The sequence below is a fragment of the Tinamus guttatus genome, unplaced genomic scaffold (genome assembly GCF_059628265.1).
Source record: "Tinamus guttatus ecotype Peru unplaced genomic scaffold, ASM5962826v1 Tinamus_guttatus_pri_ptg000546l, whole genome shotgun sequence".
Taxonomy (NCBI): domain Eukaryota; kingdom Metazoa; phylum Chordata; class Aves; order Tinamiformes; family Tinamidae; genus Tinamus; species Tinamus guttatus.
Window position 1 is genome coordinate 1,728,095 of NW_028289080.1, and position 27,137 is coordinate 1,755,231.

The following is a 27,137-nucleotide window of genomic DNA, read 5'->3' on the forward strand; positions in this document are numbered from 1 at the left end:
GTGGAGATATCACTAAAAAGACTTCATATCACAAACACCACACAAAGAATAACATCAAGCAAATAACGGCATGTGCTCAGTACGAGGAAAAGACAACTATTTATTTAGCACAGCGAGTTCAATCATTTAAGCCTTCTGTCTCACTCTGATGCTGAGAGATGAATTTGCTCTTCTCAGCCTACTTCTCACTGGACATTTGATCTCAAAACGAAGCCACCACAGAACCTGGCACATCAAGGCCGAGCAGGAGGTGTCTGCTAAAAACGGGAGTCCCTGGCAGGTCGAGACTGAGGAGCATTGGCCCAGCTGCGTGCATAGGAGCTTGTAGGCCTCTATGCTTCATCTACCTGCCTCCAACCACCCCTAGACCCACACTTTGAAGAACGCCACAGCCCAGTCTGGTATAGTTCAGTATAGCCTAAGAGAAGTGCCTTGTGTTCAAGCGAGTAGCCCGCATGCCTATCGAGGGGAGGGAAAGGTAGTTTTGAGCTTCTAGCGCAGTGGGGACGTTGTACATTCAACACCTCGCTAGCCGTACATTCTGTGCAGTGATGAGAAACCAGGAACAAAAAAGGAAAAAGGGAAGCTGATGTGCTGTATGGCGTGGGGCAGATGGCACAAAAAAAGACATCACAGATACTCTGTGTGAATGCAGGGGAACAAATGACGGGGCGTCTCCGGGTCTGTTTTGTTTTTTCTTTTTTTTTCCTTCCAAGAGTGTGGCTTTACCCAGACTGCAGTGATATAAATATATATATTATATGTATGCATCCATACATACATATACAGAATAGTCCTGAAGGCAGGGTTGTGTATATACACATACACAAGCACACACAGTAACACAGGTGTTTTCCAAACCACCACAAAGCTCTGGACAGCAGACAAAAGTGTTAAAAAATCCCAGTAAATGAAAAATCCCTTAGGGGCAGGACATACCAAGGAGACTGAGCATAGGGTTACATTCCCAGATGATGAGCTGCGGGCCCATCGCCATTGCTATGATTTTTTTTAGATAATTTGAAATTTCATCTGAATAATTTCAGATGAAATTCCTGGCCTTGCATCTGACTTCTCTAAGAAGAGGTTTAGTGGTGAACAGAAATTTGAGGTCATGGCCCATGCTGGCTGAGAACTGTTTTTCCCTCTTCTGTTAGCAAAGGTTGAAGCAAAGATATAAAAACACCTAAAAAAAATGAGAGACTCAAGGGAAGCGGTCATTCTCTTTTCCTCCCCATATCAGTCTATCCTGGTCAATGCAGAGTAGCTGTCACGTTATCACACACCATTAGAAAACTCATACGCCAGAGACTGAGAGGGACAGAGCAGGCAGGGCAGCTGGAAGCATCTCGAACAGACAGGACTCTTGAAAACAGAAGTCACTGTCTGGAAATCACCAACCCTACATGAGCAAAACATGAATCAGAACGGGGACGGCCAGATCTTCTCCCTCGTGAGCAACATGACTGAAATTCCCCTGTAGCCAAGAATCTCATGATTTGGAGGTCTAAGGGAAGGAGAGCCCCGGAAAGGCTCTCTGGTAGCTGGCTCTAAGGGCACCTTTTGCTGTCTCCAGTGGGCACCGGCCTCCCAGTTGTGGAGATGGGCTTCCTGGCTGGACCGTGTTGCTATTTGCTTCTAGTCTGTGCTTCCTTTGAGGGCTGTTGCTGGGCTGCTGCTGAGCATCTCTGTTTCACATCTCTGCTTTCCCACCACTTTTCATGCTCCCCTTCTATCATTCATGCCTCCGCTTCCCAAATAACCTCCGAGCATTGACAAAACAGGATGAGGGAAAATCAGTTCTTTAGACAAAAATGACGTTATAGAAACACCCAGCTGTGGACCCCTAGTTCAATAACAAGAAGTTTTCCAGGCTCTAAATAATACACATTCATAATACAGGCAAAAAGTGCTTTAAGTTACCAGGATTTCACCTGTGGCTGCTAGCACACGGCCCAAAACCAGTGTGAACCCAACCTACACATGTCGCTTAGGCTGTACTGCTAAAGGTAGATGTAGACCTAAAATTCTAGCTGTGTTGAATCTGTTTTTCATCTGAAGGTGGCATTAGAATGGGACTGGGAATTCCCAAACTTTGGGAATAGTCTCAGAGCCTTGGGAAAAAGAGGTGGATGACAGATCTCAGCACAGGAATGACCAAGCTGTGGCCAAAGGCTTTGTGTTTTGGGAGGTCGTATGTACCCAGCAAGCCAAATTTGGAAATAAATAAGAAAGACGTGGGCCAAGAGAGGTATTACCAGCTTGAGTCATACACATCCACCATCCTACCCACTAGTATCTGCAGTACCGCAGGAGTGTTCACACCCACCAAGTGTATACATCCAGGCTCAGTTAAACACCATGCACTTAGGCCCTGTTCCTAGTCTGTTTTGATCTCCTTTTCACAGCGCCTGTGAAGCATCACTCCCACAGCCGGCCTGGTGAGCTCCAAGGACTCGTTCTCTGTGCTTCTGACCCCATCTCAGCACTGACCCTGTTTAAAAGCAGAATATAAGCCAAAATAGCCTAAAAGAAACCCTCGGAATAATGAGATCTGCCCTTGGTGTTTCGGGAAGGGCATCAGCCAGTGCATTAAACAATCTCACTCTCTTGCCATCTGCCTTCCTTCCCTTCCTCCTCACAAGGTCAGGCTTTTGGTCAGAGATACTCACCAATGAAACCCATCTTTCCGTGAGCCCTGGAAAATTATTTCCAGCTTCAAAGCATGGAAAAGTCACAAATCTCTGCTACAGTCATAGGAGGGAGGAAAGAGATTCTTGTACGATACATGGATTTTCAGTGCTCTTGGATAGGGTTCCCTGATGTAAAACATATCTCATGGGCTCCAAACTATTCTTACAGGGTCCTAGATCCTGTCTGCCCCTAAAACCACATCTTTTCTCTCTTTTCTCGATCTCCTCATGTACAGAGAGGCCACAGCCTTTAGTGGGAAAACATTCAGATGAAAGGCCTGATCCAAAGCCCCAGGCAACGAACAAGAAGGGTCCAGCTGACTTGAGTTCACGCTGAGCTCACAGCATCCTGCAAAGCATGGCCTAAATTAAGGACATCCTAGATCCAAACCGAAGTGTCTCCGTCGCTGAGCGCTGCCCACACGACCTTGCCAACGGCTCCACACACGCTGTCTGGCTGCCTGAGGTCGCCGTGTCCCTTGGCCGGTGTCTCCGGGCACGGCACGGCTCCCTTTGCTCCATCTCCAGCTGGCAGCTCGGCCGGAGAAAAACACTTCTCGTGACATCCCGAGGTGCTCCCTTGGCTCTGCCCTGCTGCAGGCTCAGGCCAGCTCGTGCTCTCTCTGGGCACTTAGAGGTGCTTGTTGTTTAGAGTTGAGGTGCTGAGCAGCAGGTTGCCAGGCATCCATTAGAGACCACTTTGCTGCTTGGGTCAAGGACCTGCCTTCTCCTGTGATGCCCACTGATATCCCTGCCCTGGGTGGCTGCAGGCTGAGCACCAGCCCAGCACGCGGTGATGGGAGAACAGGGCTTTGGCACCAGGCTCCGTCTCCCCTTCCATCTTCTTTACCACAGCCCAACTTAAACCAAACGGAAACCAAAACACAAAGCGGGGACTCTGGATGGGACAAAGAACACTTTGGAATTGAAAACAGGGGACTGCAAGAAAGATGGGGGTGTCTCCCGGGGAGGACAGCAGGGGAGGGGAGGGGACACCATCATTTACACCAATCGGGAGAAGCTGTAATCTATACACAGTGATATAAGCCAAGATATATTACATGAAAGAACACACTGAGTGCATGGAGTTACCCACAATGGGTCAAACTGGCACAGTTGTCCTTGACAAGACTCTTGGAGTTGCAGTTGGTACTGGTTGTTGACCTAGCTAGCTCGCTCTATATATATATAGATATGTATAGAATTTTCTGCATGCATTTGTCCCAAAAGGAACTATACAACCAGGTTGGGGGTCTCGGCCCCCTCCCGTCTCCGTCTTCATTTTTTCCGGGCTAGGAAGGCCACTCCCACAATCACAGCAAGCGTGGCCACCGCCACTCCTCCGATGATGATCAGGGGCTTCATGTTGTCAAAGATGCTGCCTGGCGACTCCTCACTGCTGTTTTCCTTGTGGTCAGAGTCAGGGGACTGGCCGGTGACCTCTTGCGTTTCCGTGGCGGCGGGGCTGGGCTTCAGGTTGCTGTGGTTGTTCACAACAGCAGCATCACTCCCTGCCTTCTTCATGGTAGAGGCAGCAGCCGCAGGTGCTGGCTGCTCTTTGGAAGGAGTTTCCTTCTTCTCTGCATTCGTGGCAGGCCCAGGGTTGGGCTTTTCCACCTTTCCCGAGCTGGGAGCCTTGGCATCAGGTTTGTTTCCACTGCGGACGTTGCCTTTGGAATCCATCCCTACAAATGCTCTGGGCAGCGATCCGATGTCAGATGCTCCGGGCACCTCTTCCCCTTTGCCCTGGTGCTGGAGAAAGCTGAGGAGTCCCCTCAGGTGGATGGCTCAAGCCCTCGGAGCGGTTGCCTTGGGATGATTCCGACAGTGGTGGGTCCTACCTGGGCATGATACAGCACCTGCGAGAAGAAACAGAGCAGGGAGATGTGAGTGAAGAGGAGAAAGGAAACGAGCACCGTGCCCCCCAAGGCAGCAGGAGAGGAGAGAACACATGGAAAACGCTTGGTTCTTTCCTTAGGAATTGTGGGCTGCATTCAAAGCACATGCTGCAGTGCCTGTCCTGGAGAGAACAGGCTGCAGCAGCTGAAGGCTGCACGCCCTTCACTGTGACTGAATTAGCAACCAGCCTTGGCAAGCCTGGAGCCCTTAGATGGGCTAAGTCAGTTAGTCACTCTTGAGCTTTGCTGAGTAGGTCTCGGAGCTTCTCTTGGGAGCCCATAGCCCTGAATACAGCTCCGTGTTTTCTTCCTTGGGTGAACAAGGCTCAGGGAAATGAATTCTCACAATGGGACTCTTAAGCACAGCTCCAATAAAAGAACAGAGGGAAGGGAGGAGGAAGAAGAGCTCAGCATTGTCATGTGAAAGCAGGATGGGCCCACAACCTTCTGCATCGCTGCCAGCAAAGCCTGGGGTAGGTGCTTCACCAGGATTTTACAGAGACTTACACTTCATGGCCACAGAATGAGGCTAAAACCTTTTTTGAGTGTTGTTGCCACAGTAAGTGTGATGCATAAAAACTATAAGCTGGCCTGTTGGACTGGAGCAGTGTCAGTGTTCATCAAGCTGGCAGTGTCTCCCAGGTTCCTTCCTTCTTCCCTGCCAGGTCCACGTTGCCTTGGTCTCTGTACCCCTCTTACCTCTCCCACCCATACAACCCTTCCACTCAGTCACAGTTTTCACACTTAGAAACAACTCTGCATGGCTGGAGGTCGGGGAGTACCCTGGACTGCGGCAGCACTTCTTTACCATCACCGGTGTATCTGCCCTCTGCCTGGTGCTGGCAAGGTGAGAGTACACCAGGGTTTAGATGGGGCGCCATTTCTCTCTCTTCTCATTCCCAAAATTAGTCTGTAAATACAAATGCCCACACAGGGGCTGTTCAGTTCACACCTGGGATATCCCACCCACCCTAGCCATAGAGGCAATGCTGTTCCTCAATGACAAGATATACTCATTTCCAACCCAACAGGGCTTAATTTTCATTTGCTCAACACATTTGCCTTCCTCCTAGGTGAAGGAGAGGGCATTTTGTTCCACGGGAAAGCAGATCAGTAGCTTCTCCCTGCCTGCAACGTGCTGCTTGTTCTGCAGCATCATCCCAGCTACGTTTAGCGAGTGGTAAGTGTGTGATCTTGCCTGATATTCCCCATCCAGATGGTTGCTATTGAAAAAGCAGGGATTAATTCCATGATTACCAAAGCTAGCAGAGCTATAAGGATCGTGGTAGCAGTGTTTTGGGTGGGGCTACTGGAAAATAAAGCAAAGGCCATCTCCTCAGCTGGTGTGAGCTGATAGAATAACTGCAGTGCAATTGTGTGGACTGACTCCTGTTTCCTCCTTGCAGCAGCTAGCTGGGCTCGCCTGTGGTGAGGAGCACCCAGCCCATCAGCTGGAGCTGTTTGCACGAAGGAGCTGATGGAAGCAGTGAACAGCACGGGTGGATCTGAAGCTCAGCAGATGGACCAAGCGGCCTGCAAGAGGGTTGTGAGAGCACAGCAAAAAAACCATCCACCAACGCCAGCCCAGGTGGGATGAGGTCTGGGCAGGGTGAGCGGGGAGATGGGGCTCCTGTGGCTACAGCATTACTGCTCCCCAGCGGAGGAAAAGGAGCAGCCAGAGGGCAGCTTGCTGGGTGTTCAGGAGCTCAGCTTGGTGCTTGGAGGATAACGAGGAGCAGGAGGCTGCTGTCAGATCTGGGTGCTCCTGACCTGCTTCCTTGTCACCTTGTCACCTTGAACTTCAGCACTGCCAGGGGTCTGCCGAGAGCTTTCTGTCTGCTAAGTGAAGTAGGGGTTTGTTAAACATCTGGAATTAGTAATCCAGAGGCTCCTCAGAAACCTCCAGAGCCAACCAGTGTCTGCAGATAGATACTTGCTCCAAAACGGCTCACAGGGTCTAGATTACTCCTTTAATAGCAGACAGGGAGAAGGTCCCAGGCTTGCAGCAAAGCTCTGTGTTGCTGTCTCTTCCAGGAAACAGGCTAATAAATGTTGTGTGTTTTAACTTCCAGCTGGGCAGAAAGGCTGGACTGGAAGAATCTTAGAAAAATACAGGATTTGGGCTCAGAGGGAAATGGGGCAACAGTTCGCTGCTTGGCATGAGTGAGAAACTACCCTTTCTGCTGCTGTCCCCTGTGAGCCATTTCTTGTCTAATGGCTTCACTGATGCCTTCCAATGCCAAAATCATGGAAGTCTGTAGCTCACGCTGCATCAGGCTTGGTGAATCGTTGAAAAGTGAGAGGCTGATATTCTGCCCCTAGGGTTTCACAGCCAGCTTTAAATAAAGAAGGCACTAGTCTTCCCTTAGATTTTCAATTCAGTTTAGTTTCAGGCTCTAGCTGGGCAATACTTGCTTACATGGCAGAGTATGTGGCCTTAAATGGTGTCCTGAAAAATGAAAGGAGGAAACAATGTTCTCTCTTGCCACTGAAAATCAAAACCTGAAGATCTCCCCTTTGAAACACAAGATGTCAACACTCTGATTCTTCACTGAGGTCAGATCAGTTGGGCATCTTTCACCACCCAGAAACACAAGCCTGGATGCTCACTAAGCTGAAGTGTGGGGTTAAATTGTGGTGTGGACACTTTGCTGAGATATGGGGATACTCCAAGGTACCTCACTTTATGTCCTCTCTCATCTATACCCTTGATGGAACAGATCTGGATGCCAGGCTCCTTGAAGCAGCAGAGCTGTGGTGTTGCTCCTGGCCTATGCACTAATAAAAGCAGTTCTTTACAATAATTTCTTGCTTTCTAAGTGAGCGTCACCAAAAGGAATGCAAGTCCCTTAGGCAGATTAGAAAAGGTTTTAAAAATTTGGAAACCAAACTAAACTAAAGTAAATATCTGCAGTTCTTAAGTATCCTCATGGAAGGGCCTTCCATCCATGGTTTTCCATCAGTGGAACTAGCCATCAGGAACATTTGCCTCACAGCCCTCGTTTAACTGTCTACAAATGAACCCGAGGGACTTGGCCACTGCTTTGGTCCTTACGTACTTCCAATACCTGCACGTTGATGCTGATTCTTGTATAACCTTGAGCTTCATGACATTTATTTTAAACTTCTGTCTGTGTCAGCCAAAAGGAGTTTGGTGCATCCTGCAAAATTCATCCCAAAGTTGTTGCTATTTATCTGATCCATTGATTTCTTCTCTCAGCTTTCCTCCTGCCAGTGACCTGACTCTCCTTGCCTCGTCTTAGCTGCTTGTCCAGCCAGGAGAGTGCCATAGTGCTGAGCTAACACATACAGCTCCTTGCAATGCCCATCTAAAGCAAGTCCTCAAACCTGGGGTTAGTGCTGGGCTTGCAGGTGCTTGCACTGCCTTTCCCTTTGGGGGCTGCCTGCCAGCAAAGCATCCTCTTTGAGCACTGAAGCACTTAACCCTCTTCCATAGCTGGTCTGCCAAGCAGAGCATCATCTCCTTGAGCACCATCTCCTCCTCTTTTCGCCCTCCTTCCTCTTTTCAGTGCCATGCTTTTGAGAGCATGAGGATGTGCTTATCTTTAAGCATCTCTGCAGCCCACTTGAGATGGAAAAGAAGGGGCTTCTCTGGCTTTCAGAAACTAAGTCTGTGTGTAGTGGTGTGAGACTTTTCCCCCCCACACCTTTGTCTCCATCCCTCATTTATTCCATCACAAGGAAAGTTGCTCTCTAATGACCTGCTTATCTGCCTTTGCTCTTTCTTCCTTTATAGCTCATTACATCTAGTTATTCCTCTCTTCCCTCTCTGTCCCTCTGCTGCTTCTGCCTATCCAGTCCTCCCCCTTCCAGCTCCCTCCCTCTGCCTCCCACACAGACAACAGTACTTGAGAATTAAGGTTTGGTGAGAAAGCAACTTCATCCCCCCCACATTCCCTCATGTCATTTCTTTGTTTAACAATCTGTGCATTTTCAGGGAGGTTTTCACTTGGCAGCAGCAGACTATCTCCTTCCCAGGCCAGGAAGAGGAAACAGAGATGATGAAACAAGTGATCAAGAAGAAAACAGGAAAAGAAAAGCCCCACAGGTTCCTGCAGCTGTGAGAAGAAGCCGGCGGTTACTGCAGTTCTCCGGGGCTGCTTCTGGCTGCTGCAGCTCCCAAGGTCAGTGCAGTAGGAGCCATTGCTCTACCAGCTACCCACAGCCAAGGCAGGAGAGCCAACACAGGAATACAAATTCCTCTGCCTCCTTGAAGGGCATTTTTTTTTTGCCCCAACTTCACCCGTCCAGCAAAATAGCAAATTGCATCTCTTCCTCCATCTCCTGTGGGTGCGGATGAAAGCTGCATCAATCCTGCACCGAGTGGAAGGGATGAGTCATTTCCAGTTTTATCAGAACAGAAGGCCTGTCCTCTTCCCTCTTCAATGACCAACCCCATCCCTGAGCCTTGTGATCTTCCTCTTGCTGTTGCAAGTTAGAAATAAAAGGCATGTCCTGGAGGGAACAAGACCTCCTTCCTCCACTGTCCACTTCTGGAGCCCAGGCATCTGTATCCTCTCCCTGACCAGGCAGGTAAGGCCTGAGTCCTGCCTGGCTCCAAACCTCTCCTGTGCTGGCCAGGTGGGAGTTAAACATCTTGCCATTTCCTTATTTATCTGAATTTATACTTGCAACAACAACAACAAAAGGATCCAGCTACCAATTCCAAGTGTCCTCCACTTGCAAATACTCAGAGAAAACTACTGGTCAGGTTTGACCTGCAGCAATGCCATGTAGTAAGGGTCATAAATTAGCAGAAAAGGCCTTAAAATGTGTTGTACCCAAGAATGTGATACCCACTGCAGTCCTCATCATATCCCTCAGCCAATTGCTCTTACACAGACAGAGGAAGAGGTTTTCACCATCACCAAGGAGTAAGGGATGCTGAATGCCAATTAATTCCAGGAGCTTCTCAGATCCCTTAGACAGGTTTTGTGCGTTTCAGCTGGCACGCCTGCATTTGGTCACTTAAGATCGAAGTAGCTTTCTAAGGCATGGAAAAAAAAAAAGCCCTCATTTCAGACACACAGATTCCCTTTGGCGAGTGCAATTTGCACCTGCCAAAACTGGCTCATGGGCTTGAATCACCCTCACGGATTCAGGCACCAGCACCAGCTGGTAGGTGAAGAGCAGGTAATTTTAGAGTGAAGTCCTCAGATTTTGTTCCTGTGGCAGATTGTGCATGTAAATAGGGAAATTAGGATTTGGCCACTTTGAAGAGGCTCCTGAAAAGAAACAACTTCTTGGAAGAAAAAAAAAAGACATAAAAAATTGATTGTTTTGATGAAGGCGGCTGTGAACTGAAAGTGCAGGGAGACCAGGCTGTTTAGAAGCTGGAGCTGTTACAGGGCAGAGCCAGCACTGCCACAGACTTCTCTATGTGACCTTTGCATGTCTCTTAAGCGTTCTTCTTCAATGCCTCATGAAAACTGACTCTGTGTTACAAGGAGCTGAACTCACCAATGTGAGAACCTCAGGTGGGAGAGACTATAGATGTATGAAGTATTACCATTGCTAAAGAGGTCTTATCTGAGGTGGTCAGAAGAAAACTGGAAATCAGCTTGAGCATGTGGCTAAGGCCACTTGCTGATGTGCTGAGGAAGGTGTCAAAAAGTATTTTGGTTTGACAGGTGAAGGTCTCTTCAAGGAGAGTGGAGGATGTGCCTGGGCCACCTGGCAATGCTGCTTCATTGCCACTTGTGGTTTCATGGTATCAGGAAGAAACAGGTTGCAGTCAAGCATGTTGTTACAGGTGAGCTAGAGAAGGGATTATTGCAGAGAACCAAGATCCTGAAGCTCAAGACCATTCTCACCTGCCTGCCTTCTCCCAAAGACAGTCCATCAGCCAATCTCCCCATGCACAAGCATGTCCTGAAAGCTTGATCATGGGTTCAACATATCCAATGTATGTCCAACAGCAGGAGGGGTCACTTAAAAACTTCCATTTCTAGGTGGACAATGCCAGCCCTGGACCTGTGACCACTCAGAAACAGGGAGGTGGAAGGATGTATTTTGCAGTACTCTGCTTGCCTATTTTTCACACCAGCCTCCTATATCCAACCCCTTCTTTGCCCTCAGATACACAGGACATTGTGGTGATCTCCCTGAGGTAAAGACACCATTAAGTTTTGTAGTAAATGAGCTCCGACTCTATTTCCATGTCACGGTGATGTGGACAACCATTGCACTTCAGACCTAAGTGCTCTGTACCAGGCACTCTGTCAGCACCTGACTGTCCTTTGCACCTCCCCGGGTCCCAAAGACAGCTTGAAAGTGAATTAAGGAAAGAAGGGACCAGAAGCATGGGCTGGGAGGACCACGCTGCAGGAGGCAGTGTGCTTCTGGCTAGCTGAAGTGCATTTCATACAAGAAACCATAAAAGCCTCGTTTAAAAAATTATGAGGATTTGTCCCTCCGCAGCTGTTACCAGAAGACTAGGCCAAAATATCAGTCTTCTGAGAGGTAAGAATTAGAGCTAGCATTAGAATTAACTTTCTGACGCGTGGCCAGGTTAGCCCAGCTTCTTCCCCTGGCACTTCCCTCCACTTTGAGGAGCCACTGACTTGAACACAGCACCTGCACTGTCCTCTGAGGATATCTGTTCATCAGATTGATTGCACCATCCACTAGCATCTCCTACTGCTTCTGGAAACTGAAGAGGCATCAGCAGTCAGTTGTGTCTTTTGATTTAAGTCGCTCTGCTTCATTTTAGTAGCTCTATATCCACACAAACTGTTCAGGCTGAACTCCTCTCCACTGTATAGGCCTGGCTTGACTTGAAGTCAGCATTTTAGAATGAGCTTCTACCCAGCTCTGCCAGAAATACCTTGCTTGAAATATCCTGGGTTCGCATTTACTTCTTCCACAGAGGCCTGCAGTCGGGCCCAGCACCTGGTGCGGCCCTGGGAAGGAGTAAAGGGAGTGAAGGGTCTGTGGGAGGCTGAGCTCACACAGCAGCTGTGCTCATCAGGAAGCGAGAAGGCCTCATTTTCCATCTTGCCCGTTAACCAGTGCTCCCAGCAAACAGATCTGTCCTCTCCTTAAAGAAAGAAATCAACCACTCAGCTACACAGCCGGAGGTGGCTGACCCATTTCCCTGGCGTGGTGGATGGAGAGCCTTCCCCACCCAAGGCTTTGCTCGTCCTGCAGTTTGGAGCCAACAGTGGTGGATGTTGACCTGTCACTATGATACCAGCCCTGCAGGGAGGACCGGAGACACTTTGCTCACATCACTGAGTCAGCTAGGCTGGGACCTCTATCTAACTCAAGACCTTGGGATCAGCATAGAGCGTTCAGGTTATTATGGCTGGCCACATTAGTGCTGGATCTGTAAGTTCCCCAAAAGTCTTAGATGTGATGTTATTGTAAAAACAGCCCAAGATGAACACAGTCTAATTCCACTCCTGCTGAAGTTGAAACTTGCTGCTAGCTCCAAGGGATCACACTTGGACTCCTGACCTTCTTATCTAGCCCCTAAGTACTGTGTCCTGGAGGACCGTGCACCAGGCTGCTGCCTCGGTGGCGCACGGATTGCTTCCCCTGGGGTCTGTCCCTCTGTTTCTGCTGCCCTCCAGAGGATGAAAGGTTTCAACAGGACTAGAGAGACAAGGTCTCTTCCCTGCCTCGTTCCAGGCACCTGCTGTGATTCTGGGCGCCTCATTTTACTTCTCAGTGCTCCAGTTCATGAAAGGGGCAAATGACATTTCCCTGCCTTTCTGAGCTGTGGTGGGAGGAAACACTTTTGGGGCAGTGAAACGTATGATGAGCACCTAAGAGAAGTGACGGCAGAGTGTGACTAAGCCTCTTGCCCGTCCCCAGGAACACGCAGATGAGGTAATGCAGCGCCTCGCAGCAGGGCCATAAATATTATAGCAGCTTTACATAAGACGTTTGCGTTGAGTTTAGCTGCTGCAGGCACCTCCCCCATGGAGGTTTTTAGTTACCTCGCCTGTTTTCCCCCACCTTGACGTCACCATCAACACGATAAAATGTGCAGGCAATGCAACTACATCAGGAATCTTTTTTTCTTTTTTTTTTTTTCCATGCCTCCCTTTTAAGATGACATGCCGGGAGGTGGCTGTGCTTGGAGACAGCAGTACCACGTTGCAGTAAATATTGTTGACCCACTTTGCTGCAAGGAGCTATTGCTGAAACCCTTTCCCGAGCTGCCGCTTGCTCCTCCCCACATCCCTGCACCCTGGCCCGGCATTAAGCGTTTCCCTGTCAGAGAAACCCTTTGAACCTTGACAGGGAGAGTGTCGGAGAGCTGAGAGTGCCTTAACGGGCGGCCGCCGCTTCAGATCGCTGCCGTGCACCAAGACCCGGCATCTTCCCCGGCACAGCCAAAGCTGTGGGGATCATCTGCCCATTGTCCCCACGCGTGGCAGCCCTCATGGAACCCTGCCCCTTGCTCCCCATGCCAGCGAGACTTGGCACCTCCCTCCCTGCTCGGGGGGAAGCATCAGCTGTGCCCGGTGGTTATGCCATGCATGGCACCAGGGGGTCTTTTCTGAAGTCAGAAAGTCCCCATGAAACCAACTCCTTCAAGCTTCCACCACAGCGTTCATCCCGTAGGGTCCCAAAGGGGCATCTAATGATGCAAGCTTTTCGCTGCCTGGCACGCCGCACTGATGCAAATGCCAAAGCGACACCAAGTCCCTATTCTAAAGGCTCAGCCACCCAAGGACATGGTCACCTATGGCAGAAACACGGGAAGCATTACCGTATATTTGCCTCCAAAAACTGGCAGGCAAATCACCGGCTTTGATGTCCATAGGGGTCGGCACCAGCTTGCGCAGGGTATAGATCCTGCCCTAGGTTGGCAAAGCCACGCAAGTTGCATGGGCAGCCACCCAAGTGCCGTCACCCTTCAGATGCAGCTGAGCCTGCGCTGCTCTCAGCCACACAAAAACATTTTGAGCATTACAGAAAACACCTTGCTGGGGTTAAACATCCCTTCTTTTAAGCATCCCTTCTGACATCTCACTTTGCTTGGCTTGTTCTTGGCTATAATTCTGGCTTTCAGAGATGCCCTCCGACTTTTAGCCCTTCCAAAGGTGATAGAGCTTAATATTTTCCTTGACGCAAGGCTAAATGTCACTCACTCTACAGCAGAAATTTGGGGAAGCAGAAAAGAAAATACTCTGCTGGGATGACTTTTCTTGGAAAATACTCAGCCAGGATGACTTGTCAGATGGCAGCTATTTGGCATTGGCAGGGCATCCATCGAAGCACTGTGAGCAGTTGGGTGATGGGGCTGGTTTTGCTACTTCTGCTTCACTTTTTGTTTTTTTGTGGTGCGCAATTTTGCCACTGGCAAGGAAGATTTCCCTTCTAAATTAGCTTTTTAAGGTCACTTCCAGGCCAGCTAATGGGACCCCTCTGTCTCACACACACAAAAGCAATAGCCACAAGCCAAAAAGAAAAAAAAAAGAATCATCTCTGACATGGTAAACAGCAGCTTGACCCAGGTGGGTCTGGTGCAGCCAGCCCAAGGAGGGGATGGTGGCCATGGGATAAATATGTGAACTGGGAGAGAAATCTGCATTTCCCCCCCTTGTCTTGCCAGCAAAGTCCTGGGATTGGAGGCTGGCGCTGGGCGCCACGGCTGGGAAAGGGAAGGAAAGGAGGAAGACGCTGAAGGTCGAACGTGGGAAGGTCGGACTTTTAGAGGTCAGTTGTGCACTCCGGCAGAGCGCTCGGTTCAGCCCCCTCCGTCCTCCCTCTCCCAACAGCGTCCTGGGTAAGCCCCACCCAGGAGAACGGGCACTGCGATGGGCAGCGCGGCGCCTCCTCCCATTGCCCCCGTGCCGAGTGTGTCCGGGAATTAAACGTCCTCCTCCTCCCATCTGTCGCCACGGGCCGGTCGCGGAGCCGCGAGGCGGGAGCGAATCAACAGGTCCCTGCGGCCGTGCGGGTGCCCCGAGACGCGCACCGGCAACGTCACGGCACTGGGAAGGCTTCCAGACATGCTCCCCGTGCACCTGAGTGCTGGAAACCGCCACCTTAACCGGGAGCCCTGGGCTGCTGCCCCCTTCCCGGGCTACTGCCCCCTTCCCGTGCTCCCGCCCACTTGGTGCAACATCCCTGAGAGCTTAAAGGAGACACTGTTGTCGCCGCCATCTCTCATTGCCCCCCCTCTTTCTCCTTGGCAAGTTGCCCTTCACGACTGCCTTTCCAGCAGAACATCGTGATGGAGGTGGGGGACGCAGTATTAAAGGACATTCCACGGGTAGTGGAGCCCCCTGTCCTCCCAGAATGGACCCCAATGTGCAAAAGGCCAAGAGTAACTAGCAGGGCTGCTGGGCGGTCCCAGCTGCACTTAGTTGCTTAACCCTTTTCCCCAGGATGGACAGCAAGGAAATGGAGAGCGAGCAACCTTTGCAAGGAGAGCAGGCTGTAGTGGGGGCAGGTTCCCTTTTTTCTTATTAAAATCAAAATATTCTAGCTGCTGATGCAGTTTACCCCTCCTGCCCCTGGCAGCATCATTTCCAGGATACGGCTTTATGCAACCGAAGCCAGTTTGCTGCCTCTACAGCGCTTCTGCCTCACGAGGCTCCTGACCTCCATCCTGGGGCTGGTGCCTCCCCGCCAGCAGCAACCCCAGCCCCAACCAGGCGAGCGCAGCACGTCCCCTGCGATGGCGGTGGGGTGAAAAAGCTGGAGCGCGGAGACTTGCGCTTGTGTCCACATCTCCTCCACCTCCTGACCTTGAAGGAGCAACGAGAAGAGCTGGGATGAGGAGGCAACTGCCTCCCTACCGCTCTCCTGGCCCCCGTGTGCCTCTCTCGCCCTGCTGCCCGGCGCGCTTGGAGGTGCAGCCCTTACCTCTGCTCCTCCGGCCCTGCGCCCAAGTGCCTCCTCAGGAGCTGGCTCTTCTGCAGAGAGGAGGGAGGCTCCGGGGCGGGAGGCGGAGGAAGGGAAAAAAAAAAGAAAAAAAAAAGCAGCTTGGGAGTTTCCCACAATGCACCAGCCAGGGCCGCATGAAGCTGCTGTGCGGGGAGGGGGACTGGGAGCCGCGCTCCAATCCAGAGAGAAGGGCCGGCTCCCAGGAAAGGGCAGCCTGCCAAGAAGGGGGCGCAGCCAGGGCGGCCGGCCCAGAACCCGCTCCCCTGCACTCCCTGCCAGAGGGTCTGGGCCGTGCTTGGCTGCCTCGCCACCATCCGCACAAAGCGGTGCCGAAGCTTCAGCCCGTCTTTCGTTCGCTGTTCCCCCTCGATCTTACAGCGCATGTAGCTGTGGAGCGGGGAGAGAAATATGATGGTGAGTGGGGAAGGGCCAGCCTGGTGCATTGCAATGCTTCTGTGTGTGCATAAGGGAGAAGAAAAAGGAGTAAGGGGCTCCCCTTACTCAGGATTTCTGAGTAAGAAGACCCCCGAGGAGCAAGGTGGCAAACTGCCTTGCCAAGGAGAGGCGCTGCATGCTGGAGGGAGGAAACAAAACTGCTGCGTAACGGGCTGGCTTGGTGCCAGCTCCACTTCCCTCCTTGGCCCAGCAGTGCTGGAGAGGGACTGCAACGAGCTGCGGCTGCCCCGTGGCCACGCGCTGCGGGCCACGGCTCAGCCATTCCTACAGCTGCCCTGGCAGGTCCCAGCACATGGGTTAGAAGCAGAAGCACCTCCCTTCCCTGCTGCAGCCCCCTGCAACCTCCTCAGCACTGCACAGTGCTCAGCCCTGCTCTTGTTTTACCCCAAATCACGGCCTTGTCCCCCAAAAGTGTCACCAGGCAACATCGCAGCTGCAAGCGTAGAGCATGGATGAGCAAGGGCACCTTGTTCTGCTTGGCCTCAGGGGGCTGCTCGGTTCTCCGGAGGACCTGCTGCACACATCATTAGCTGTGGCTAATGCTAACGGTGTCTCTGCTGCTCCGGTCTGGCTCCTGGCCTGGAGCCAGCAACAGGAGCCCTCCTTGCCCTTCGCCGTTCCATGGGCTTGCGCCAGGCGCAGCTGACATCACACAAGGCTCATCCCTTTCCTAACAGGGCTGTGTCCCTTTTCTGATGCTGTCAGAGCCTGCTCGTCAGACTCAGAGCACAAGAGAGAGAATAAGCTGCAAAGCTTGCGAAAACCTGTGGTTTAATATAGGCGAGACACCCAAAACACTGGGCACGGGATTGTATAAGAGCCTTATGCCACCTTTACATCGGGTATGAGTGTCACTGGTGTCTGCACCCTCCCTGCTGTGCTGCAGGAGCAGACGAAGGGAGCAGCTTGTGAGCAGAAATTGCTGAGAGCAGCTCCACAAGTCTGGCAGAGCTGAGACCAGGGCTTTCCAGCTGCGATCTCCCTGTCTCTGCCTTTGTCTTAGGACATCATCAGCTTCATAGGGTGCATCCATATGAATCAGGCTTTTCCCAGACTTGGAATCAACGATTGCTTTTATTGGGATTAAAAAATATATATGTTGAAAGAAGAATCAAAAGAAAGAAGCCATGAAAACAAGGGTCCTGACTTTTGATGTCAAACACAAGAGGAGAAGCCGGCTGAGTGACTCCAGAGCAACCCAGCACACAGAAAAAAACCCTGGCTCTGTCGGGAAGGGTCTCCCAGCTCACTTTGTCTCCTGCAGTAAGTGGGTCACGTTATCCCCACCCCAGCGCAGACAAGAGCTGGATGCCAGCACCCAGCACCTGCCTCTCTTGGGAGGCATCGATTCGGCTCCAGACACAGCAAGGTGAAAACTGCTTTTCCAAGGTCGTCCAGAGCTGGGTACCTCAAGCCGGGAGTCTTTCACTGTCACCTTGCAGGTGCTTTGCACCCACCAGGACACTTTGGTGCAGGACTGTGCTCCCCAATGAGCTGGCTGGAAGCCTCCTTGCAACCTATCCTCATGTCTCAGTGTGTCGGGCTTCTTGGCATCCAGCACCAGCTATCCCACAGGAGCATCTCTCCTTTCCTAGAGCCTCTGTCAGGAGCCATCGCGGGCCAGGAGGGGGAGGGAAAAGCCACACTGCAGTGAGTCCCTGCATCCACTTGGGAAGCAGCCATCTCCCTTACCACCACGTCTCCAAGGAAGCGCGCCGAAGGACGTTTCTCATGGGAGAGCACCTTGTGATAGCAGCTCTGCAGTCACAACAGCTGAAGCTTTGCCTGGCTAGACATCCCACATGGAGAATTCCTGCATTTCTCAGAATGAAAATGCAACCGCTTTGGCCTCTGTTTCTCAGTAATTGTTTCTCCATCCACATCTGCAGGTATTTACTGGGCCTGTTCATGTGCATTTACCCAGAAAAGGCTTTACTGATGTCTCTCCCCATGTCAAAACCATATTTACAGTATTGCTAATTCTTATTCAAAGTTTACGTAATCACTAGCATTTCATTAGCTCTGTAATCATCATATTTACTCATAAGCATTTAAGCTCCATAGTAATATTATGATTATCATAATTAAAAAAGCATATATGCAAATGCAATTAACCATGCAGTAGGCTGTATTGAGAGATGCAAAACAGTATTTTCCTTAGACCCCTTCCTTTACAAACTTTTCCCAACTATATCCCTGTGACATAATGCTGATGATGGGATGCTTCCCATTCCTCACATAACTATCTATGTTTGCCTTTAGCATGAGTGAGATTCCATGTATAACAGATCTTTTCCAATTCTATTACACAGGTACGTCTTACAATACTGTTTTGTTGTTAGAAAATCTGATATTATTGCCACATTCACTTCCTTAGCACTGATAACAGCGATAGTGCTTGGCTTCCCCTCAGTTTCAAAGCTTCTCTTCTTCCTCCTGCAATTTCCTGTCCCTCCTGGCCCTCCAATGCTTCCACATTTGCATACTGTCTTAGGAGACTGAATTCAGCAAATCTGCCACTCAACCACCAAGGTCATTAGGTTATTATCATTTTAGAGCATTTTTTTTCAAAGCTTTAGCTGTGATTCCCCAGCCTGGGTGGATCCAGATATAAAAAGCTGTAATTCTTGAGGCTCCCTTGAGAGCTGTAACAATTTTTATTCTAGGATCCTATGTTGTTAGACTAAACTGAAGGAGACAACAGCAGGCCACAGGGTAGATATCTATTCATGAAAAAAAAAATGCAGGAATTATTGTTTACTCCAGTAAACATGCAAACACAAGGAAAATAAAGCTCTAGACAGGTGAAATCTGCAAGCTTGTATGGTTATCTAAATATATATATGTATTTATCTTAGTATAGTTATCTTAATATTTTATAGTTATTTTAATACAAAACTTTTGGCCTGGTTAGCAATGGTAATGCCGTGTTTACTGGCCCACGGATAGCTATTCCCCTTCGTCTTTGGTCATCTGCAAATCCCAGGTCATTACGAATCCAGCAAGGATGCTGCAAACCCTCCTGTGACTCAAGCTGCGGCTATTAAATTGAGTCAGTCCATCTCCTTGCCTATTAAACTGTCTCTGAGCTTTGTCTTCAGTCTTCCTATGTAGAATAAATCCCTTGTTTCTTCATCTCTCATCCTACAATTTCCACTCCTCTTTCTCCAACCACACCTCCAGTATTTTATTCCATTATGGAGATGGTCAGTGTCTTTGAAGAGATGTAATGGGTCATGTCTGGGTGGTTTTCAAACCCAGCATGGTGGTCCTGATACGTGTAGTATATGCTGCTGTTCCTTGCAGCTCTTTCCTTACCCGATCATACATATCATCCCAATAATAACAGCTTCTAGTCTAATTATCCATCGCTTCCCACAGCAACAGCAGCTAATTTTAATTTCCACATCTTAATCTGCTTTAGTAAGCACTTAATTTTAGCTTCCCATTCCCTACAATCAAGCCCCTTGGAGGTCCCTCTCGCTCTCGTGTGAGCACTGCAGCAGACATTAATCCCTCCCCTGGCTTCTGCAGCTTTATTTTCTTTCTTTTTCTGAGTTCACCTGACTCTAATTCCAGCTGAATTTCCTTACTACGCTTCTGAGCCACTAGATGGTAGTCTTGTAAAGACAATTCTTTTTTCGCATTTCTTAAATTTCCTTTAAGATATAAAGAGAAAGATGCAGCTAGATGCCTCCCGGAAGTGCGTTGTGATAGAGCAAGGGGAGACACCGACTGCACGAAGGAAAATTCTGGTTATATATAAAAAGAAAAATAGCTATACCTATATAATATAAAAAGAAAAACACTCTGGAAAAAGGGACTGGGAATCTGCTTCCTTGGGGATATTAGAAATTGTCCCAGCCCAGATTCCCTTCGGCCACCCTGCTGTAGGCTGGGGGGCTGGCAAGGAGGGCCCTGCACAGAGAGCTGATCCGTACGGAACAGCCGAGCGCGGCATCAGGCCAGGGAGGAAGGAGGAAGGGTGGGCCGGATGTGCAGCTTCATTTCAAAACAGAAACGCTGCCTGTGCAGTGAATTGGGACGCTGAGTGGATCCTCCTGCTCCGCCCCACTCCGCTGGTGACGGAGCACTGCAGGGTGAGCGCGCAGCCACGTGGCCACCAGGTCTGGGGACACTTGGGCACCGGGGCTGAGGCTGTGTGGGGCGGGGAGGCAGCCAGGCAGGTCCCTGGGGGCCCAGCTCTCCCCATGGCCCTGCAGTTCATACCTAAAAGGGAGCAAAAGGCAAACTGCCAACAAAGTCGGACGTGGGGAGGTGCTGGGCATCTTGATCCTCACACTCTGCCATCTGGGCAGCACCTATGTTATTGTAACCCCTTCCTGTATACATCTTGCCGTGCGTGAGACTCTGTGAGCCCTAAATATCCTATTCGATGGCCTTTGCTGGGTTGTGTTTGTGTGCTCCCAGGGATGCCATGTGATGACAGTAGGAGAAAGTTTGTTCTTCTTTGATATTTTCAGGTGACTTTTCCCGTCTCGTGATGGCAGGAGAGGACCATGCAATAGATGTCCTCTTAGAAGCACTGCAAGATCTGGCACCTGAGGATTTTCTACAGTTTAAGGATAAATTATCATGCACTAGTTACAAAGAAAGATCGAATATCCCCAAGGATTCACTGCAGAAAGCAAGCCATGCTTGTCCACTTGTCAACTGCATGAAAGAGCACTATGGAGAAGACATTGCCATGGAGATAGGAACTGATGTATTTGAAGAGATGAACCGGAGAGACCTCGCTGATAAAATCCAAGAGGAGAAAGTCAAAGGTAGGAACCTGGACTAAATTTTAATTTTCTTAGTCTGTTTACCCTCGAATATTCCTAAATAGGTGTAAGTCAGTAAAAAAAGCAGACTGAAAATGTGAGTATGTCCCACTGTGATCCGGTTAGCATGGGAGGTTAGTAGTGACATCTCCTCTTGCCCTTCCCATTAATGCACTGCCAGGCTTCCTATTTTCTCTGGACATTTCCCTTGTTCCATAGAAGGCTTTCAGCCCAATCAGCAGGGCAAAGACAACAGTGCTATGAAGTGACTGTGAGCAGGCACTTGCCATCCTTGTCCCTGCCCTGGCAGAGGTCTCTGAGATGTCAGAAGAAGGGTCAGTGCTGGCGTGGAGCAAGGAAGTCCCCTGCCCTTGCTTGGGTGCTGCTGCCGTAACTTAGAGGAGGCCCAAGAGACCTGTAAGTCATTGAGGGGCTGAAACAATTTGTTGACACAGACGACCGCAAGCATGGGTCCCCTTAACCTCCAAATACACCTGAATATTTACCACAGATGTTGAACTGGAGCATTTCCTGAGGCCTTCAGGAAATTGCTGACACTGAGCCTCCCCATGGCCAGCAAGGTGTGCCACAGTCCTTTGATAATAGTCATGGGCAGTTCTTGGTTTGGTTCAGTTCAGGGCTCAGTTCAGATTTGGGCTATTTGAACAGAAACAGGATGCAGTTAAACAGTTATTGCAGCCACAAGACTAGGGTTTAGAGATCTCTGCCTACCAGGGGGATACAAGGGACATCTTGAGGATGATCCTGGGAGAGCCTGAAAGAAGACAGTAGCCATGATGGGTGACATAGAGGATACAAGCTCTGAAGGAGCAGCTGGTTGTCCCACTTTGCATCTTAAAAGGCTACAGATGGATATGTCCTGAGGTTGGCTTCACTAGTTTGGGGAGCTCACACTAAAAGTGCTAAGTGGATGTCATGCAACATTGAAGTACTGTGAGTGGGTGAGGAGGAGCTCCTAAGAAATCTGGCTTTATTGGAATTGATTTTTCTTTCTTGTTGGTTTAGAGTACAAACAGAAATACAGAGCACACGTGATAAGGGAGTTCTTTCAATATAAAGATGTAAATGCTTGTCTCAGTGAGAACCTGACTGTAAGTAGTCGCTACACCAACCTGACGATTGTTATGAACCCTCAGACCAAAAGGAAAGGAGAACAGGAAACCATCACTGTGAGTCAGCAACATACAGACACCAGCAATAAGCAATCTAGCATTGCTGTTACTGTGGCACAGCTGTTTCAACCTGATGAAGAAGGACAAGCGCCACACACGGTTGTACTGGTGGGAACTGCAGGGATGGGAAAGACAATGACAGTGAGGAAGATTATGGTAGAGTGGGCGGAAGGAGTCCTTTATACACAGTTTGACTATGTTTTCTACCTCAACTGTAAAGAAATTAGCCCTACTAAAGAAGTGAGTGTGGTAGACTTGATTTCAAATTGCTGTCCCCATAGAAGGACACCAATTAGGAATATTCTGGATAGGCCAGAAAAGGTCCTGTTTGTTATAGACGGGTTAGACTACCTAAGATTTTCTTTGCTTCAGCCAGAAGATGACCTAAGCTCTGAGCTCAGGGAAAAGAAGCCACTGGAAACCACTCTGATGAGTTTATTGAAGAAAATCATTCTCCCTGAATCTTCCTTGATGATCACTACAAGGCCAACAGCCCTTCAAAATCTAGGATGGTGCTTAGAGAATGAGCGCCATGCAGAAATACTGGGCTTCTCAGCAGGTGCAAGGGATGAATATTTCCACAGGTTTTTTGACACTGATTATAAAGCAGATATGGCCTTCAGGTTTGTCAAAGGAAACAAAACAACATTTGCCATGTGCTTTGTCCCTACGATGTGTTGGACTGTGTGTACTATCCTGGAACAAGAACTTTACAAGAAGAAAAGTCTTATGGTGAGCTCTGTGACAACCACGGGAATGTATATGTTTTACCTTTGCAGATTACTGAAATGCAGAGCAGGTGAGGGCAAACAGGACCTGCAGCAGTTCCTGTGCAAACTTTGCTGCTTGGCTGAAGATGGGATGTGGATGCACAAGGCGCTGAAAAGGAAATCAAGGAGTGGGGCTTAGATCAGCCAGAGCTTCTTTCCCTTCTCCTCAATGAGAACACTTTAAGGAAAGGCACAGACCATGGGAATGTCTACAGCTTCATTCACCTGCACCTCCAGGAGTTTTTCGCTGCGATGTTTTATGTCCTGGAGGATGGGGAGGCAGGCGGTGATTCAGGGAATTATGTGAAGGACACAAAAGTGTTACTGGAAAATTGTAGATCATCTAGAAAGGATTTGATGTTAACAGTGACTTTCTTATTTGGTCTGGTAAATGGAAAAGCCATAGAATTTATGAAACAAAGAATTGGGTGTAGACTTTCACCAAAATTTAAGGATGCTATGCTGAGGTCAATTCAGACATGGCCTAGAGGAATTTCACCTCCAGGCAAAGGGACAATGAAGATTAAGGATCTAGCTGTGTTTCACTGTTTGTTTGAGATTTATGAAGAAGACTTTGTGCAGCGTGCCTTGAATTGTTGCACTGCCATAGACTTTCATGACATGAAGCTGACCCAATATGATCAAATGGCCCTTTCATTCTGTATCAAACATTGGAACAGACTGGACTCTGTGACCTTCAAAGGGCGCTCCTTCGAGCATCAAGATTATGAGGAAGAGTTAGTTCCAGGCTCTGCACCAGCGTTGAACTGGTAAGTATGCCCCAAATCCCTCCCTCCCACTTAAGTAGCCAAAAATAATGGCAATAGTTACCATGCTAAAAACTTAATGAACCGGTACCATGATATGCATTCTCTGCCAGAAAGGATGATTTTAAAGGCATTTGCAACCCACAGGTTCTCATGTAAACTGTTCTTTCCAATAGCAGTTACACACAGGTCCTCAGCAGATGATTTTATTTAGGCTCTAGGACAACTGTAGGATAATGAAAGCTCCTATTGCTTGTTGTGCACAGGAGGATCAAAAGATATATAGCATTTTCAGCTCAAAATCCCGGGTGTTGCAGGGCACCTTCCCCTTACTCAGGACTAGAGGATCCCACTGCTCCAGGGCTGCACCTTCTCCCCAGGCCCTTTTTGTCCTGCCCATACCATGCAGCAGGATCAAGCATGACCAGTGTGGCTCCAGTAGCAGTGAGCCACGCTCTCAGAGGGCTCTGATATTTGTCCTCACTCAAGCATAAAGTGTGCTTAAGTTTTAAGTATGCACTGATGCTCTCTGCTATGTTGGGGAGTAAGTTGACTCGAGCAGTAACAGTTCAATGAACACAGTCCCTCCTATTGTGTCTCCAAAGGTGTCTGTGTTCACTCCCAAACTGTGCTTGTCCCTCCAGAGGAGACATTCTGGGGGCTGGTAGTGAGCCCTACTTTGGGGTGCTCATGCACTGAGGCCTAAGGTGAGATGTGCACTATTTGCTGAGTGGCAGGTCTCTCTGGGTGGCTGTCTGTGTCTCTCCCTCCCCATTCTGGCAGGGAGGGTGAAGCAGATCCCTCCGCCTGGGTGAGCTGGAGAGAATATCAGCCCCTGCTTTGCAGGGATCGACAGCCGGTGGAGGAGCAGCCATCCCCTATCTCCCTGCTCTGCCAGGCATTGAGGAACATAAGCAGCGAAGTAAAGACACTGAGGTAAGATTGTTCCTTGGGGAAGGGTGATGTGGCCCACAGCACAAAGGGATGTGGTGTGATGCTTTCATCATTCTCCACTGCTCTGTCCCACAGGCTGCAGTGGTGCGGCCTCACGGAGGACTGCTGCGAGGACCTTGCAAGGCTGCTGGCCACTCACCCCAGCCTGGACCAGCTGGAGCTGGGTGACAAGCTGGGCGACCACGGCGTGAAGGGTGCTGTGCAAGGGGCTGCAGCAGCCCACATGCCAGCTGCGGGTCCTGCAGTGAGTGACGCCAGGCCCTCTGGCACCTCCTGCCACTGCAGCTTCAGCTATTCAAAAGCCAAAGGGTGCAGGGTGGAGGAGAGTACTGGGGATGGATGGGAAAAAGTCATTGCAGGGCATGATCATCCCTTTGCCCCACTTTCCCAGGGATGCACTGTCCACTGCAAGTGTCTGCTCTTCCCAACACAGAGGTGCTCAGGGCAAATAGCTTAAAGGCAGGAACCCCCCCATAGTGGCAGTAGTGTAGAGAGTGTCACCCACTAAGATGCAGGGTGTTTGGGAGGGTCGTGGTGTGTAGTGCTTCTGCTCCTGATTGCTGCTGGGTGACCAGGAGTGAGGTGGCCCACAGGACCTCCACTTGGATGAGCGGTCATGAGCCATGAAGTACTTTTCTGCATGTTTCATCTTCAGGCTATGGTACTTCCACCTCACCAGCGCCTGCTGTGAGGATCTTGCCACAGTGCTACGCACCAACCGGCACCTGATGGAGCTGGATTTGTCCTATAATGATGAGCATAGAGATGCTGGTATACAGCTGCTGTGTGAAGGGCTTCAGCATCTCACCTGCCAGCTGCAGACGCTGCGGTAAGGGCCACAGAACCGAGCAGTGCCCTACGAGACCAGCTGACCTATTACAGTGAGGAGTGGAGCCAAAAGAAAAAGAAGGAAAACACTGAGGAATCTTGGCATTTTCCTCTGGAACTCCGCCATCACAAGTCCGTGAGTTTGCATTTCCCACTCTGTGGATTTTTGGGCCCCACATGGCCTTGGCTTGTGTCATAGCAGGGTCTTGGGAAGGCTCCGTGTTTCTCAGTAGGATGCTGGGAGCCAAGGGAAGCTTGGGGATGGCAATGACTGGGTATGGGAATCCCCAAGCAACCAACAGCCTGGCCTGTTCTGCCTGCTTTCCTAGAGAGCAGGAAGACAGTGTTTCTTGGGAGAAGCAACTGGGAGGGCTGCAAAAGGGTGCCTAGACCCAATGGAACAAGCAGGGCCTTGCATGATTAAAATGGCCAGATCTGCCATTCAGCCCAGTCACACTCCAGGGAGAAAGAGGAGATTCTGAAGTCATGGTTCCTCCAGCACTCGGCCCTCCCTGATGTGGGGTCGGATGTGCTAGGTAAAGGGCAGGGAAGGCAGCACTTGCAGCTTCTCTGGACAGGAGTGTGACCCTGACTGTGCTGTTTCTGTCCCTGCACAGCCAGTTCCACATTTCCAAGTGGAGCATTGTGATTTCTCTCTTCCACCTTGATAATCTGTCACTTAAAGCCCTGTTGCTGTTGTCTTTGCTTTGGTCACACAGATTAGGGAGCTGCCGTCTCACAGGCACTTGCTGTTGGGCCATGGCTGCTCTGCTTCTTGTCAACCAGAGCCTGACCTGCCTGGATCTGAGCGACAATGAGCTTGGATGTGCTGGGGTGCAGCAGCTCTGCCAGCTACTGAAGCATCCTGCCTGCCGGCTGTGGACACTGGGGTAAGGGATACGGGCCTTCCCTGATCGTTCTCTACTCCACTGCCCCGACATCCAAGGAAAAGCTCTCAGGCTTCTCCATTTGTGCTTGACCAGAAATGCCCCTTCAAGGGTGGCTCTCTGGGCATCACAGTCTGAGTGGTTTTTGTTTGTTTGTTTGGCTTTGGCTTTTTTTTTTTTTTTTTTTTTGCCAGGCAGAGACCTCACAGACCCACAGGCACCTGGACCCTGCATGGCCTATGCCTTTCACTCCAACAACAAGGAGGTCCTGGGGTGTCCTGGACAGTTGCACTCTCTAGACTTGTGTGCCCCAGAGCTAAAGAGCTAACCAAGAGTTCCGGGCCGCTGTGACCTCAGGCCAGTGTGGCAAATCCCATGGGCTGTGGGGCCTTGAGTCCCTTCTGCTCTCTGTCACACTTCCCCCTGCAGCCCCAGGGCAGTGAAATCCATGGACGAGGAGTGGGGAAGGCAGCCAGGCTGTGGCCGTGCAGGTATCCTGGGGCCAGATGCTGTGGGGCAGGGACAATGTATCCTCATCAAGGTCTTTGTTGCCCTGCAGTCTCATGCACCAGTCAGTATCTAGGGTAGTTCGACCAGTTCTTGTCCTTTTCTTGCTCTATTTAAAGACTGAACACATCTGGATTAAATGAAGAAACACAGCAGGAGCTGGCTGCGGTCAAGAGAATAAAGTCCAACAGAGCTTTGGATCCAGCTCACAACAGTTATATACTTACGTATCTCATCCTTACACTAGGATTTTTGTATTTCTGAAGGTGTCTGTAGTTTTGTAGACGCCACAGTTAGCGGGAGGGTCCTTTCTCTCGCTGTTTTTTAACACCGCTCTTACCTGTGAGTATGTGTGTTAGTCTGCTGAAGCCCTGTAAAGTCCCTGGGTCCAGCCCCAGAAATCCTGTTGTGCTGCGGTCTTTGTTCCTTCCTGCCATCACACCTGAGCACCCTGCGGCGCTCTCCATGCCCAAAGCATCCAGGGAGATTGTCTGGGAGTCCGGCTCCCACTCCATAATGCCCAAAGGAGGA

The 27,137-nt window shown here is 50.0% G+C and overlaps 2 protein-coding genes across 2 annotated transcripts; one reads left to right on the forward strand and one right to left on the reverse strand.

Annotated features, from left to right (window-relative positions):
* Window positions 1–3,690: 3,690 nt before the first annotated feature.
* On the reverse strand, window positions 3,691–15,554 carry CEND1 (cell cycle exit and neuronal differentiation 1). The gene is made up of 2 exons (XM_010227503.2): window positions 15,440–15,554; window positions 3,691–4,552 (listed from the first exon to the last, which is right to left on the reverse strand). Exon 2 carries the CDS (start codon window positions 4,374–4,376, stop codon window positions 3,972–3,974), a length of 405 nt encoding a protein of 134 aa, XP_010225805.1. The 5' UTR covers window positions 4,377–4,552; window positions 15,440–15,554; the 3' UTR covers window positions 3,691–3,971.
* Window positions 15,555–20,405: 4,851 nt separating this feature from the next.
* On the forward strand, window positions 20,406–24,632 carry LOC104580067 (NACHT, LRR and PYD domains-containing protein 3-like). Its single transcript, XM_088534136.1, is given in 6 exon segments — window positions 20,406–20,703; window positions 21,727–22,770; window positions 22,773–23,433; window positions 24,277–24,366; window positions 24,460–24,574; window positions 24,576–24,632. Coding segments are annotated over 6 exon segments (2,250 nt in total). The 5' UTR covers window positions 20,406–20,420.
* The last annotated feature ends 2,505 nt before the right edge of the window (window positions 24,633–27,137 follow it).

Coding starts and splice junctions, on each gene's coding strand:
- CEND1 (XM_010227503.2), bottom strand. CDS start 4,376: ATGGATTCCAAAGGCAACGTCCGCAGTGGAAACAAACCTGATGCCAAG.